General features: G+C 40.6%; 1 protein-coding gene across 3 annotated transcripts in view; it reads left to right on the top strand.

Annotated features, from left to right (window-relative positions):
• LOC120546935 (pleckstrin homology domain-containing family G member 1) overlaps window positions 1-17,255 on the top strand; it is a 72,831-nt gene that overhangs the window by 42,091 nt on the left and 13,485 nt on the right. For all 3 annotated transcript variants that reach the window (XM_039782200.1, XM_039782202.1, XM_039782201.1), the window contains exons 2-4: window positions 7,659-8,230; window positions 13,796-13,896; window positions 15,146-15,215. In XM_039782200.1, the coding sequence (XP_039638134.1) occupies window positions 7,659-8,230; window positions 13,796-13,896; window positions 15,146-15,215 (743 nt within the window). The remainder of the gene's footprint in view (window positions 1-7,658; window positions 8,231-13,795; window positions 13,897-15,145; window positions 15,216-17,255) is intronic.

Below are 17,255 nucleotides of genomic sequence, written 5' to 3'. Positions count from 1 at the left end.
AGTGAATTTTGTAATAACTTGAATTTAGAATTTTTTTTAAAACAAGCACATTGGTTTAAATAGCTTTTTTCCCCCCGTCATTTGACAATTTATCTCACCTAAAAAGTCCATTTAGTGGCTATTGTGGAGTCTTTAGTTGTATCAAGGAAATTAAATGAAAATTTAAACATAAATGTTTCAATGCCAACCGTGCACCTTCCTCTGCTTGGGGAGTTTGTATGATTTGTCAAAAAGCTCCAGAACAGCCACTCAATTGACCTTTTGGTGAGATCGTTTGGTCAAATATTATTTCAATCTCAACCTTTTTTATGTTCCTGTGCATCCAAAAATCTGTTGTGTTTCCTATGGCAAGAAAATCACTGCATTTTACTATAATTGAGGTCAGCTCTGAAAATGCTTCTGATATCAAAAGTAAAGACAAGAATCTCTATATAATCCAGATGTGATGCTTAATATGTAACAGAGTCCATGAGAGTATTTGAGTATTTAACAGTTTGTACGTAAGATAGTTTTAAAGATCTTCTACCCACATTCTTGTAATATAGATTTTTTTAAATCTATTTTTCACCTACTTTGTGGTAATCAAAATAAACACATACATTTAAAGGTGTTTTTTAATCTAACAATGTATGTGAAGAGTTGTGTTACTGTTTACTTGTAACCTAAAGAGTGTTTTGTACCCTCTGTGTACATTGTCTGCTCAGTCTTCAGTCTGGTTTGCCTTCCAGACAGGCCTGATGTTCAATTTATTAAACTTTGGCTAAACTGATAAAGCGCCCCAGCTCTTTGTCTTTTTCAAGTTAAATGAAAGCCAGAGATAGAAGTCAGGTTGTTGAGACACTCTGATTTACTCTCTTTCTTGTCTGGCAGGAAACAGTCCCAATCTGCATGTTTAGGAGCATAATTAGAGATCATTTACAAGGATAAGGTTAAACATAATCTGGACAGGAGATAACTAAAGCTCAGCCATTGTGTGTGTGTGTTTGTGGGGGTGGGGGTGGGGGTGGGGGTGCTAGATCTGTGTGTGTACAAGAGCCAGTTCACCCAGGAAACGGCCAGGGTGTGCCCCAAACATGAAGCTGGAAGGTGGGAAGGAGGGGCTGGACAAACACAAGATGGAGCAATCTCTCTCTGTGGTGTTTGGGTTTCATGGCAAACGGAAACATGGTTTCTCTGTATTGTGTGTGTGTGTGTGTGTGTGTGTGTGTGTGTGTGTGTGTGTGTGTGTGTGTGTGTGTGTGTGTGTGTGTGTGTGTGTGTGTGTGTGTGTGTGTGTGTGTGTGTGTGTGTGTGTGTGTGTGCGTGCAGGGCAGGTTGCATGTGTGCACACTCTGCCTGCCCATATCTAGCCGCAATAGCTGGTGTGAGGACCATTAAGTTATTAGCTCAGTTAGTGTTATCTTTGGAGTGATAAACCTAATGCATTTTGTGTGGAACATACACACACAGTATAGATTTACATATATCACTTACTGTGATAGGGAAAGATATATTATATATTTGTCAAAGGGCAAAGAAAATGGTCAGTTACCTATTAGTGTCATGGTTATGTAATATAATCTAACCCTTTGTGCATTGTGTACGTAACTTGAAAGCAGTGTGTTGCTTATCCAAAAGCCGTGTGTGTGTGTGTGTGTGTGTGTGTGTGTGTGTGTGTGTGTGTGTGTGTGTGTGTGTGTGTGTGTGTGTGTGTGTGTGTGTGTGTGTGTGTGTGTGTGTGTGTGTGTGTGTGTGTGTGTGTGTGTGTGTGTGTGTGTGTGTGTGTGTGTGTGTGTGTGTGTGTGTGTTTTGTTTTCACCCACCAGATTCCTTGTCCTTTCTGATCTGTAATTGTTAAAAATTGGGTCAGGCTTTGGAGTGCAAACATTTGGATGGACACACGCACGGTGAATCAGTTCCAAACTTGTCTGAGAAAAATACAGTTGCCACTTCAGTTTTTAGATGCTCTAATTCCTTCCTGCTTTTCTTGGCAGGCCAGTGGAGCAAAATTAAAATAAGAGAAAGATGTGATTCAGAACATGTTTTTCAGACGTGGATTTCAAAACATTTCAGTTTCCTTTTTAGGAACTAGGTAACCAGGAATTAACTTAATTTGATATTCCTGTAAAAAACAGGAATTACCTCTACTAAAAACATCTACATAATGTTGCAGTGAAGAGGGAGGGCTCTGTAGGATTTTTGGACTTTTTTTAGACTTAGCAGTTAGCTGCACCAATCAATCTTCCAATCAGTACTTAACAATGGATCAAATGACTCTGTAATGTGAAAGGTGCAACTCGTAGTGACAAACCACAAGGAATTGTGTAAACTTTGCAGTTGCTATCCAGCCTTTTAAGCCTATTTTAGCTCATTTGGCTACTTGTTTTAGTTGGTCTGCATACTACTACGACAAACAATACTACAAAATGAGCAACTATCTAGTAAAGAAAGTAGAGCATTTAGCCGCTAAAAAGCCAAATATTTTCCTAAGGAATTAGTGGGGACAAATACAGTGCTAAAGGGAGAGTGTACGTATATTATACTTTTAAAGTCTAATCAGCATTTTGGGAAATATGCTTATTCAAACATCTGTGATTAGGTCAGTGGCTGGGTGATAAGCTTAGCTTAGTCTAGACACAGGAAACAGCTAGCCTGGCTCTGACTAAAGCCCAAAAATACGCCTACCAGCACCTCTAAAGCTCAGTTAATACCTTGGAAATAGTTACAGCACAAAACTCCCTGTACAACCACAGCTTGTCGTTACTACACTTCCATTTGTGTACCGATTTAAAAAAAACAAAAAAAAAACGAGATGCAACATGTTCATTAGTGAGCTTTAGAGGTGTTAGTAGGCATACTTTTGAACAGAACCAGGCTAGCTTTCGCCCCCTGCTTTAGTCTTCATGCTAAGCTAAGCTAAACACCACCTGGGACTAGAGCTGGGTACCAACATCCGGTGCTAATATGGCACCGGTGCCTTAACAACCAGTATCTACCGGACCGAATAGTGACATGGATTTCGGTGCCTCATTTCGATGCCACTGAAATGCCAGCGCTGCCCTCTGATGCTTGGAAACGGACGTTAGAGGCAACCGAAACATTGCTGCATGTGATGCTAGTTAGCATAATACACTTGGCAGCAGGTAACGTTAGCATACCGTTAGCTAGCAGCTGGATTAAACCATGGATGTATTAAGAGAACGGTTGAAATGCTGACAGCTAATGCAGTGTGACTGTATTTCACTGTACACTGTAAAAAAGTACAGACCCATTTAGTTATGTCCACTTATTTCTTATTTTTAACTGAACACGCTTATACAAGTTTTGGATTTTGAACTCAACTTTATGAGTTTTTGAAAGTTAAACTTGCATTTATTCATTGGGTCCACTATTTAAATTTTTTATCAGATATGTATGTGTTGATTGAACTTGGGTATGTAAGTTATCAGTTGAAAAAAAAGTGTGTGTGTTGCAACAAAAAATGGTTGCCTTTCGATTTTAAAATAACCTGTCTTCACAGCATAGTTAAAGCATGGACAGAATAAATTGATTATACACCGCAGATAAGTGATGTAGCCTATGCAAATTTCTACTAAAATATAACAAGTGTTGTGGCAAACAACAAAGCACTAGTGGGAGGAGGGAGTACCTGTCAAAGGCTTGTGAATTGTGAATTTGGCATTTCACTCTTCTCATATTGAAATGTACTTGAAAAGTACTTTTCAAAAGTCAAACAGCTCCGCCCACATTTAGCCCAACCCCAATCTACATACTGCAGTCAGGTGCAATTGGTTCATTGGCTGGTCAATTCCCATGATGCAAGGCGGTAAATAGAGTTGTGTTAAAATTTGCTGAAAAGTTTGCAGTTTGTTCGGAATTGTTTGTTTGAATTCCGTTTATTAAACGTGTGCTTGAATGTAGTGTTTTGTTGCCTGGTAATTGTCATTGTTGTGCTGGTTTACATTTGTAACCATGAGTTAAGTGACTGTTATGTTTGATAAGAAGAGCTGGAGTATTGCAGCATTAGACTTTGAGCAGTAATAGGCTTCCTTCAGCTATTAATCTGCAGTGTGTCACTTCATTAGCCCAAGTGACGCAACATCAGAGGCTTTAGAGGGACCCTTATTTTGCATGGGTCCCTGGGACGGCTGCACCCAAGCATCCACACTATCTCCACTATAAATGTGGTTATGTTATTGTAACTTTAAACCGTGAGTTGTAATAAAGCAGAAAAGTATGTCTGTTATACTAGGCAAGGAAGGTTTCTTGCATTATTAAAGAAAGTCATTTATTTGTTTTAACTTAAAGTATGAAGTTAAACTAAGTAATTAAAAGTTAAATCAACTAAAATAACAACTTTAACAAAACTAGAACACTGTAGTTACATCAACCTCATTAACTTTAATTTCTAAGTTGAAACAAAAGCAGTCTTCAAGTTGAGTGAACTTCGATTTTCAAGGCTGAAGGTAAACTTTCATTTCCAAGTTAAACTACCATGAAATTTATTACAGTGTGTGATCTTTTAGTAAAAACATTAGTTTGCTTAAGTTGAAAGTATAAGTTCAATTGCTGCCTTAAAAACATGAGTACACCTAACTTGAAAAGACAATTGGTATGAATACAGTTAGTTGAAATTAAATGTAAAATTGTATGTTTGTTTAACAAAAGGAAGCAAGTTTCCTTGAATATACAATGTAAGATAGATGGTTGTTTTAACTCACAGTATCAAGTTCTAACAATAAATTATTATTAATTAAACATCTTCTCTAACTTACCTTCGTGAGTTGAAATAGCATACAATTGTATTTTTGCTTGACAAGAGGAAGCAAGTTTCCTTGAGTGGACAATGTAGTATTGATAGTTGTTTTAAATCATAGTATCAAGTTCAAACAATAAATGATCATTAATTAAACATATTCTATAATCTAACTTTGTGGGTTGAAACAACACTATTCTTAATGTTGGCTTTACTCACATTTTTAAGGCAGCAATTGAACTTAAATTTTTAAGTAGAACCACCCTGATAATTTTTACAGTGTAGAGGATTCCAACAGATAAATGGAGTCTGCAGCTGCCGTTGTCGGAAAAACAACACAGATGGTGCGTTCACTTGAAACTTGCCTCGCCAGCCTTGTGGTGCATTCAAAGTTATTGTAAAATACCCTTTTTCCATCTAGTGGTTGTTTTTGCCGTTTACCAGCAATTTAATGGTGAAATAAGTTATTGTTATAAGTTAGTGTTATTAAATTTTTAATAAATCATTTAATTTTGACCATATGACCTTGGCAATAAACAAGCCGTTCTGTTGTTTTGTGCTCCTTTTTTCTTTTTTAATTAAATATATACATACTTTTGAAAAGATTTTAAAAAAAATATCGGTTCAGGCACCGTTTACGCACCGGGACTGTTTAAAAAGTATCTTTTTAGCACCGGTATCGGACAAAACCCAAACGATACCCAACCCTACCTGGGACTAGCTCTGAGGTGACAGTGTTATCAACTTCTATTCTTAACAGTTTTTTTTTCCCAAAATGTTAAACGGATTAAAAGTTAGATAAATATCTAGAGCAGGAACATGCAGGTTCTATTTCTTAACTTGGTATCAGTATAGTTGTGGTTGCCAGAATCAAACCTGTGATCTCTCCATCACAGACCAGTCTAACAAGCATGCCTGCTGCTAAAGTGCTTTCAAAAGAGGTGTCACCATAGCAAAAAGACCTCCAAGGTACCTATTTGAAAGGTGAGAGAGCAGGATTCTTTGAGCTTGTTCTCAGTTTCACATTCCATGTTTTTGTATGCCAGTCTATGATCTACGATGCTTTGAAGTGAGACGTGTTTAGGCTGAGCCTCTGCTGCTGGCAGAGAGCGAGCGACACTGTCCTATTGGCATTGGATCTCAATGTTGCCACAACACCGGTCCTGCCGGGTCACTGGTGTATCGAGCTTTGGTGATAAAGACTGGTGTCAAACTCCCACTGAGCTGGTATGAGGCCGTCTCATGTCGTCCTTCCCTTGCTTGTCCACTCTCTTTATTTGCCCCTTGTTCTTACCGTCAAAGCTGGCCTATCTATGAAGCGAGTCCTTGGAAAACGTTGAGGGGAAACTTGGAAGGCTTCTGTTTGATATGCTGGATATGTGGTTTCACTTCAGCTGGCCTGGCTGTGGGGCCTTGGGAGCCAGTAATCATGTCTTAACAGATCTCTTTACACAAGGTTGTGGGGCAGTTTGGCATCAGCCTGACGCCAAATAGACCCCTGTAGCTGCACACACTACACAAACACACAAGCTTGTCTCTCTTCAATAGAAATAGGGCTTTCATTCATTGCCTCAGAGTGGAGGGTTCTCAGTATTACACTCCTAATCTTGTCATTAAACTCACACTAAAATCGTTTTTTCTGTCTTGCTGCAAAAACGCTCACACATGCACATTTACCAAATGCGTTAGAAATCAAATGTTTCTGTTTCTTGTGTTTGTTTGTTTATGAAATGTTTCTTTGGGTGGAACTCAGGACAAATCTGGGAGGGCTAGTGGTCCGCGTATGGCGGGTGGTCAGTCAGACTGTGGTCAGCTGGAATGTCAGGAATTAGGATGCTAAACAGAAAGAGACTGTAAGAATATGAAAGTGGTATTGTAACTGCTAAAAAGTTACTTACAGTGAGTCTTTTAAGCACTAAGTTTGAGAGAGGGAAATACAAGTCGGTGGCTGTTGAATGTGTGAATTTAATTAGAATTTTAAGGGCTCTGCGTGTGACTTTGCAGCATCAGTGAATCATTAGGACATTCTTTTTGGGAGTCATATCATTACTGTGAACAAATTACATTTTACACTTTGCCTGAATTACTTTAACTTATTACACTTAATATTTATGTCTGATGTTGTGTGCTGTGCTTTATAGCAGAAAGGAAAATAAAAAATAGGAACTAGGCGTGGTTCTTCTAGTTTTTACAAATCTAAAACTTTTTAGTTTAGTTTTTAGCTTAGGTTCTTCCAAAGGTAGATATGAAAGGCCCAACGCCATTGTGACAGATGGCAACATCATGTATTGTATATGCAACAATTTATTTGGAAACACTAGGACAATTCTGTTGGCATGTATTAGCTATTAGATACCAATTGTCTAGACCGTGGTCTTATTTGTTTGCAGTAATTATACACAGCCATCATGGTTAATGTGACAACCATATATTTAAAATACAATAGGCAGAGCCATTGTTTAGGGGACATTCAGACCAACAACAGCACAACAACTAAAGGGACTGCATTGGTGTGGGCTTGTTGCTACAGGTTAGCACAGACAGAAGAGGAAATGCAAACCAGGAAGTCCAGTTTGAAGCTATATTAAAAACCAAGACAGAATACAGCCGTTTATGCATACAGAGCCCAAAATGAGCACTTTTGAAAGGTCAATGGACACAAGCAATCATTTTCTCCCTCATCTCAGTGCTTGTAAAGAACCAGTAAATTAGACCAAGGCATTCAGCTATTTGCACATCATATTGGCTTATGCACTTGGCAGTGCTCTGCAGTACAACTTGAGCCATGAAGAACCTTTTCACTGGAGCTCTCACAAGCCAGTGGTTTCATTTAAATAAATGAAAGCTAGTGTGTGCCATTATTGGTCTGAAAGAGAAATTTGAATAATGAGAATCTCTTCCCTTCTCTCATTTCCCTCTCTAGACGATTATAACTACCTGCCTGATGCGTTACCTCCTCTTCCTGAAGTCCCGGACTCCGGCGCAGCCCTGAGCTCCGTAGACATACCGGCCCGCTGCCTCCGCAACCCGGCTTTCCGCCACACCTCCTCGCGCTACTGCTCCGCCCTCAGCATGGACTCCTCTCCCGACAGTGCCGAAAGGCCAATCAGCTACAGCTCCACGTCTTCCTCCGCTTCCTCCCGCGACAGTCATTGCTCGCTGGGCAGCCGCTCCACCCTCGTCCCTGCCCCTCACTGTAACCTGGTGACCTCAGACCGGGACTCCGGGGCAATTCGGTTGGAACTGGTTCCGGCCCGGCAGCTGGGATGCCGGGAGGAAGATGACAAAAATGATGGCGGGGTGGACACAGGGAGGGGACAAGGGAGACAGAGCAGTGGACAGAGTCTGACAGAACATTCAGAGCCTGAGGTGAGCCCAGATGGAGGAGAGCGGACAGGTCCGGTGCAGGGACCCAGGTCGTATGTGGACCGGGTGGTGCAGGAGATACTAGACACAGAGAGAACTTACGTCCAGGACCTGCACAGCATTGTAGAGGTAAGGAACACTCAACCACAATAATATGTCAAATAAAAACAAGCTGTGTAAGAAATCTGACGCAGAAGGATCCTACATTTGGCAGGACATCAAATGTAGAGTGAGGCCTTGAACACATTTGTGTTCAGTGTGACGTGTATGTGAATTTAAAATGATGATTTAAAATTTATGAGAAATAATCCAGATTCCTTCTTTGTTTTTCTTGTTTTATCAGCATGATTTAAATGATCAGAGACCTAAAGAGACACATTTTTCAATATAATTCAAAGAGGAAAAAAAGTGTTGATTTTGTGATTTTTTATTTTTATTTTTTTTTCATTTATGTTTTTCTGTTAATCATCTCTCAACCCCTGATGAGACTTATCTGGTGACGCCCAGTTTGGGAACCACTGTATAATAATAATAATAATAATAATAATAATAATAATAATAATAATAATAATAATAAGGCAGAAACTGAAATGGGTAGGACGGTCTGGGCAGTTTTAAATCTTTTGAAGGTCCCATCTTTGAACTAAAATGATTTCCTGATGACCCAGTTTAGACCCAAGCAGCGGAGGAACGCCAGGAGCAATACGGGGCTTTAAATCAACAGATAACACACATCCTTTATGTCTTTGTGGTTTTCCTCACACATGACACACACAGCTCCTGTCCTGCTGGGAACTACCAATACAATAAGGTCACCTGCACTTGCAGGTGGGGTTTGGCTGAGTTACATGACACCGGTGCCTTTGTGCTGCAGGCACAGGCACACATTCAAAACTAACGTTTTTAAACACACACACACACACACACACACACACACACACACACACACACACACACACACACACACACACACACACACACACACACACACACACACACACACACACACACACACAAAATACTGTATGCACACACTCAGATAAATACACTCTTTTGTAAAGTTGGCTTTGAACTGCAAGGATACACATTGCCTCTTGTCAGTGCTTTAGTGGCTTTGTTAAGGAATGGGTGTAGTGGTTTGTATCAAAGGTTGCTCTCCTTTCTCTTCCCCTCTTTGTTTCTCTGTTCAGCTCTTTGGTTCTCTGTGAACCTTAAAATTCATATCCTCTGTGCTCAAATGTGGTGCGCACATGTGATGTGTGTTTTGCATTTACATTCTGCAGTTTATTTTTGATTGTGGCGTAAAATGACGAAAACGTGTGTATGGAAATTGTTGCATGTGTTGGAGCTTTTCCATCCTTTTCTCATATTCTCCCTCTTAACAGTGTTTCCTCCCCCGCTCCAGGCTGTCGGTCAAGGGCCATTATGTGTATTTGTGTGTGCATGTGTCTGTTTGGGGTTAAAAAGGTGTCTGGCTGTTGTCAAAAGAGAGCAGGAAACTCATATTCCCAAGAGACGGGATAAGAAGTGGGAGTGAGGTTTAGTTTTTGTGATTTTGGCCTGTCACCCCTGATCAATGTCCAAGCCTCTCCTCCTCCTTTCCTGCCTCTTCAGGACTAAGAGGTGAGGGAAAGGGGGAGAGAGAAGAGGAAGGTAGGGAGAGGGATTTAGCTCTGAGATAACAAGACCCAAAGTAGGTTAGGACAACACTGAACAGAGCTTAGGAGCTGTACTTAATAACCCTCTACTGCCTCTACTCTGCAGACCACCTATTGCCATTAGAGAAGCAGACCACCCAGTCCCGGAAGACCACACTTACATGGCAAAACAGCTAATTCTTCACCAGTACTTTGGAAAACGTATGTGCATTTAGCCTTTCTTCACCCCTTTAATGACGGTTCCAGTGAGTGCACAGGGGATGGATTGCACTGATTGTATCTTGTTTGAATAGAGCTTTTAACATGACAGTTTACCTATACTGAGGAAAAGACTCAAGCTGCTGGACAGCATTGACCCATCTATTATCAGCACCGTCCTTCATCCTTTATGAGCTGGTCCTGCAACCCCCGTTTCAATAATCCCTTTACCCATGCTGCTTCCTGAAAATGGAAGAGGGTGTGACAGGCTTAACACAAATATTTACCCAGACTCCCCTGGGCTCACCTGTGATTCATCTGTCAGCGGCGGTGTTATGGTCCTCACACACTCATACTCTGCCTGCCTGTGTGTGAACTGTACTGTATGTGTGGATTTAGATTACACGCAGTACATGTGTTAAGTATCGCGCGGTTTGTCGGTTGGTGCAAGAATGAATGTGTTTTTACTGGGGCCCTGATAGCTCAGCGTACTGCAACTTAAGAAAACACATACGACTAGACAGAAGACAAACAATTAAGGAAAATATCTTCACCAAATACAGAAACATGTTGCCAAAACAGAAAACACAACTAAATACAGAAAACACATTGAAAGACTCAACCAAAAACAAAAATGGTTTCAAAACAGGAAACCCAACCAAATACACAAATGCTGCAAGTCGCAGAGAATACAATGGACATTAGTTAGAAAACAACAGAAGTTTCCAGGGGAACTAAAAATATTACGCCTGCCATGTTCAGTGACCCATGGAAACATCTGTTGTTTTGTAACTGTCTGTCGTGTTCAGTGCAATTTGCAGCGTTTGTGTGTTGGTGAAGATTTCTTTCTATTTTTTTTGTCTATCTATTTGCATGTCTTTCCTTGAGTTGCAGTGTGTTGAGCTCTCAGGGCCACCGTACACTTCTGTGTGTGTGTGAACATTGTTTGGGTGTTTGTTAGTTCTGCTTGATCACCCCTCCTCGGCTCTAACACTGTGGGTAATGAGGCCAAATCCGTCATCCACAAACAACCTCAAAGACAAAGCTCTGATCTTTCTTCCCTCCTCCTCCTCTTCATCTCTTTTTCCCTTATCCCACTCTGAGACCTGGAACGCATTTGCCATTTGAAGTTGACCAGGAATTTGGAAATAAACTGGGAACATCACTTGCAGAAACATTGAAAGTAATGAGATATGGATGTTTGCAGTTGTCTTTCTCTGGAGGAATGACTTCCTTATGCGGTGCCAAGTGAGGGATATGTTTGGTTTGTAGGAAAAGAGTGTGTAAAATATCAAGTTTGTACATGTTATGTCTGATGCTTAATAGGTAGTGAACGTGTGTTTTTGTGTGTGTGTGTGTGTGTGTGTGTGTGTGTTGTGTGTGTGTGTGTGTGTGTGTGTGTGTGTGTGTGTGTGTGTGTGTGTGTGTGTGTGTGTGTGTGTGTGTGTGTGTGTGTGTGTGTGTGTGTGTGTGTGTGTGTGTGTTGCCCATTGTTGAGCTCAGTCAGGCTTTGGCTGAGGGTGATGAGTGAAAGGGGTCAGGCCAGGTCAGATCCGTGACCCCGTGGCTAATAAAGCATCACATTACACATCAACGCCGATAGTCAACAAAATCTAAACATGACCCTTTGCAGTGACCCACAACACAACCACCAACATGCCAGTTAGTCTTATTCTGTAACTCAAATCTTGGCCTAAAGCTCTTGTATAACCTTTAAACCCCAAACATCCACTCCACAGTTGGAGTTAACTCTCCAGTCTTTAGCTGAGATCATTTTGTCTTTGCATCCCTCCGTTTGCCTAACCAAACACAATTTAATGGCTCAGGCTCAGCTATTATAATAATAATAATGATAATGATGGCTAAATACATAAAACATTACCAGGAACCGAAACCACCAGGGCAGACTGGAAATTTAGGCAAACAGTCTAAAGGGAGTGAGCAGGGAGAGTCTCTCTCTACTCTTTGGTCTCTTAAAACACACAAGTGTTGTGTGTGTGTGTGCTGAAATGATCAGTGTGGGTGTGCGTTCAGGGCAGCCTGGTAGTTTTTTCAGTGTTGTAATGTCTGTCCTGCCCAGTTGCAGACTGTGGTCTGGTTTGAAAACTGTTACTGTGCTGCTGCCACCATGATGCTTCCTCCTCCTTAACCCAATATCCACACCTGCTCCTGGTTTCAAGTTTAAATACAGCTGCATTGGTGGTTGAGATCATTTTTGTGGACGTGTGTGCACTGGTGTTTCAAGTGTTCTTTCCTGTGCAACAGTGTTGTCCGATTTATTGACTGGAGACTGTCCTAAATCTCCACTCTGGCCGGAGGTTTTAGAAAGAATCGTTTTCAGAGGCGAATTCTCCGTTTGCGTGTAAACAAAGGGCACAAACGAAGGGAAATGTCTCTCAGTTTTTCAAAATAACCATGTACGTGTAAACAGGGTATGGTACGACATGGTATGGAGTGCAAAGGACTTATGTGACACAATAATGACAAAATAATTGCACCTGGAAGGAATGAAGTGCAACAAAAATGACTTCCAGCCTGCAGCAGGAGATGTGAACTTCTTACAAAGACTATCAGTGCATAAGAAGAAACTTGGAAATGAGAGTTATAATCAGTGCCTACTGGCCACTGGTCCATCTGTCTTTCTCTCCCACCTCTCACTTTCTTTCTGAGACCTGAGGCTGATGTTTAATCAGCACTGCTCACTGACAGCAGTGATGGAGTTAATGATAAGAGCCAGACAGTAAATTCCTCTTGAAAAGACTTTTAACGGTTTTCCAACATGTTAAACCTGCTGTCTCTTAGCTTCCACCTGACCCAGGAATTAATTTACACTAAACCAGATAAACTTTGTTGTTTCCTTATCAAGCTGTTTACACTAAACAACAATGCAGTCATTATCAAAAGAGAGTCGGCATAAATTGTATTGTATTTTATGCGTTGTGTGAGTTTCATATTTTATGTCTTTCATTTATTCATTGTACAGCACTTTGATACACTGGTTGTTTTAAAGTGCCCTACAAATAAGGTTTTAATTGATTAATGTATTAATTTATAAAGGCTCTGACAAATGGAAGCGTCAAGACTGTAACTTTTAGTGTAATTTATTAATTGATGACAAATCTTCCACATTTTGTAGCTGGGACTGAGACACATTAGCCTGACATCGCCAGACCAAATCACAAATGCAAATTATCTGCCAGAACAAATAAAAACACAAGCATGCAGATTTGTCTAGCTCCCAGGCAAGAGTCGCATAGAAGAATGATATTAACAATTCAGCCTCTCTTTAGGCCAGCATTAGAAAATAATTCCCTTGCTAGACAGAAATCACAAAAAAACACCTAAAATCACACAACTAATGCTTTATAAAAGGAAAGTGTAATTTCCCCTTGCAGGATCAATAAAGTATGTCTTAATTGTATTGCTATTAAATGGTACTTAAGCAGCTTAAATGTAGGTATTTGTACATTAACATACAGACCACTCGCAGAGCGTAATTATGGAAGAGTCTTTGTCACACCATGCCAAAGTGGTGCAGAGTCAAGTAGCACAAGAGATTCATGGGCTTTGAAAGCTACTGAGGTGAAGTCTGTAGGAGTCACAGTGTGAGTGGTCTGTCAAAACTGTGTGTGTGTGTGTGTGTGTGTGTGTGTGTGTGTGTGTGTGTGTGTGTGTGTGTGTGTGTGTGTGTGTGTGTGTGTGTGTGTGTGTGTGTGTGTGTGTGTGTGTGTGTGTGTGTGTGTGTGTGTGTGTGTGTGTGCGCGCCAAGGGTGGTGCCAATCAAAATGTCAGCCATAAAGCTCTAACACGAATAGGTTCTGCCTGTTTCTCTCTGCAGGACTACTTGGAGTGTATCAGCAATCAGTCTCGGCTGGCCTTGAGCTCTGAGGATAAAGGCTCTCTATTTGGCAACATCCAGGACATCTACCACTTTAACAGGTACAACACACTCACAGAGATGGAGACTTGAGACTTGGGCTTGTGTCAGACAGACTTAATGCAGCATTCATACCAGATGGATCGAAGAGATGGGAAAGATTCACATTTTTACGACTTGCGAGCGTTCACATTAGTTTTACAGATTACAGCGCTGGTCGAGTGAGGGGTCAAAGTACCGTGCTTTGACAGTTACGTCTTGGAAGTTGATGTGAACATTATTTACAAGTTTGAATATGGCACTTACGATAACTCCGATACAACATGTATTCGACATTTGACTCAAAGACTTGAATGTATTTAAGACTTAAAAGAAAAAACATCCAAGTTTTGAATAAACAAAAACAAGATATCAACAGGCAGAACTTACATTGCCTCATAGCTTCAATATTTAATTGTTAGGCCTCATCATTTAAAGGACTTAATCTCAGCTAGTCAGTCAGTAAATGTTCAAAACTCAGACATGTTTAGTAAAAAACCTTGATCTTGACTGTGCTAATAAAGACTGGAGACTCAAAACAGCTCTGGTTGCATATAAATATACAGACAGACTTTAGTCTCTCTCTCAGGCTCAACAAACAATGTCCTGCAAATAGTGAAACTGGGCTGAGCCATCTGTTAATTTCTGGATAGGGCGTTGTTGTTGTTGTTGTTGGTGTGTGTGTGTGTGTGTGTGTGCGCGCGTGTCTGTGTGTGCGCGCACGTCTGTGCGTCTGTGTGTGTGTGTTTTTAAATAAGTCCCTGTCTGCATATTTGTCTCCTCTGGCACCGTTCTTAACAGTGTGTTTCTGTGTGTGTGTTGTGTATTCAGACGAGATGGCTAGTTTAGCATCAGCCATGGTGGTCTGGAGACACAAAAATGCACTCTTTCACCTATTCATTTCTCAGCTGTCACGCGCAGACAAGCTGGCTAGTAAAAGGAAGCGTAAAAGCAGTTTGAAGCGGTCACAATGACCTCATGCTTCAGCCATGACACAATAACTCCATCAGTGTGTGCACTTACACACACATAACACAGCTACAAACGGGAGCTGCCTGTTTTCAATTCATGAAAGTTTTGTCATTTTGTTCGGAGCCAGGTGCCCTAAGACCTAGTTTCTGTACCCAGGGTGACTCTTGCTCCAGAAACACTGTTTGGAACAATGAATCGTGGGAGAGTAGTTTATATCCTTGTGTGATAAAAACGTAGGAAATTATGGGTGCACATTTTCATATCAAATACTGATTTCTTTGAACTCTGTGTTTGTTTCAGGGATCTTCTACATCATCTTGAGAAGTGCAACGCTGACCCTGTGGCCATCGCAGAGTGCTTTGTATCCAAGGTAAAGATAGTCACCTCCTCTGGTCAGTTTTATTCTCCACCTTATACGCGCTCCTCCATTGCTCGTTAAAACGTTTCCAAACAGCTGGTTCAGACACACACATGCATGCACGCATGCACGCACACCCACACACAGGACAGAAAATGAGAAACAGGCAATGCCCTTTACAAGAAATAAGTTGACAAAATTCAGGTGAGGACGCTGCATGAAGTCATTTAGGTTTATTGAGGCCAGTAGCATTATTTTGGTGGTTGGAATGTGAGTTTTAAGTGCAACAGGAGGGCATGGAGGAAGGACAACTCCCGAGGAATTTTAAAGACCGTCCAAATACATAATCACCTTTTTTACTGGAGGGTGATAATAACAGTGCTTCAAGAAGAAAACGTAGACTCAGCAACTCTGGTCAAAGTATCACTGGTCCCTCTGTCTGTGTGTGTCAGCTTTTATTTCACTCCTGCTCCTCGACCCATCCATGCCCTAAAAAAGAAAAGATTGCATGATTATGTCCCATGATAATGTGCTGCATTCCAGCACTTCCTCTAAAACGCTTTACATTCCCTTCCTACCCGACTGCAATTACACTCAATACCACAGAGCAACTGTCTGTCTGACTATATATAATATATATATATATATATATATATATATATATATATATATCAAAAAAATGAGTCTCAGTCAGCATCAGTACAGCAGCTGTTGTTTAGACAAACCAGTTTTATAGCAGCCCACAGCACCACTCTTCATAATTAACTGAGATCCATAAACAAAACAGCGTGATGACATCTTGTTACCGACTGATTAATGTTACAGCATGATGAATTTATTTTAGATGATCCCCTAATCTGAAATACGGACAACCTACAGTTGATTTCTATTCTGTAGCTAGTACAGCATTTATAAAAACAGTTTAACATCCTTAAAGCCAGGGGTTAAATTGGCTGAAAGCAAGGCTCCACCTCTTAAAGTCCAAATCGCATCCTGCCTGGAGCCTCCAGTCTCTGCTAACCCCTGTCTCAGGAGTATGGTACTCATACTGTAGATGTCCATTAAAACTCTTAAAGTATCATTTTTTTTTTTTTACCGTAAGAGCTTCTGACTTGCTGCTCCAGGTCCTATCCAACACACACACACACACACACACACACACACACACACACACACACACACACACACACACACACACACACACACACACACACACACACACACACACACACACCTCTGTTGTGTTTCTACCTGTTAATGTTATGCATAAATACAGTTTAGCTACAGTACACAGGTTTAATACATGCTGGCCAGGATTTAACCCAAAAATAGTGAATTCGATTTTGTCAAATTTAACCAAAAACTGACATGTATTATAGCCCATACATATTCGACCAAACCACTATTACACAACCTTACTTTACCTTACAAAAACATATTTCCATTGAGATTATAAATTCATTCTTGACCTTGGAAATAGTTTGCAAAATAATCTCACCACAAGCTCTAGTAGCTTTGAAGCTTTCTGGAGCCTGTGCAGATGACGTTTTGCCAGTTTCTCGTGGGTTTTTAGATGTCTGAGCACTTTAAAGGCTTCTCATCCATGTTGGCTTAAAAGCTGGGATTTAAAGTGCATTTCTGACCTTGGACATAGCACAAGACATTCTTTTAAACGCTAAGAAAAAAGGGCTATCTAGACATCTACAATTGTACTTCAACTTCATCTGCTGAGGAAGATCGTCTGATACGAACTAAAGCTCAAGAGCAGCTGCTAATGGAAATAAATTAGCTGCTAATGGAAATAAATTTCCAAAATAATGTATTCGATTTCCTTATATATTCATTTCCAATTCATATAAGAAATAGTTGAGATGAACAAACAGTAGTTGTTGATGGTGAGAGCTGTCTTTAGGCTTCTATAGATTTGTCAGTGAGTAGGTTTAATAGAGTTACACAAAAAGTAGACCAAGACCAACGCCTGGAAATATTTAGTCACCACTGACCATTACGCCCCCTTTACATTGAGGTTGTGTGTGTGTGTGTGTGTGTGTG

Source organism: Perca fluviatilis, chromosome 18, assembly GCF_010015445.1.
Source record: "Perca fluviatilis chromosome 18, GENO_Pfluv_1.0, whole genome shotgun sequence".
NCBI lineage: Eukaryota > Metazoa > Chordata > Actinopteri > Perciformes > Percidae > Perca > Perca fluviatilis.
The sequence above is the reverse complement of the archived record's forward strand: the minus strand, read 5'-3'. Positions and strand labels throughout refer to the sequence as shown.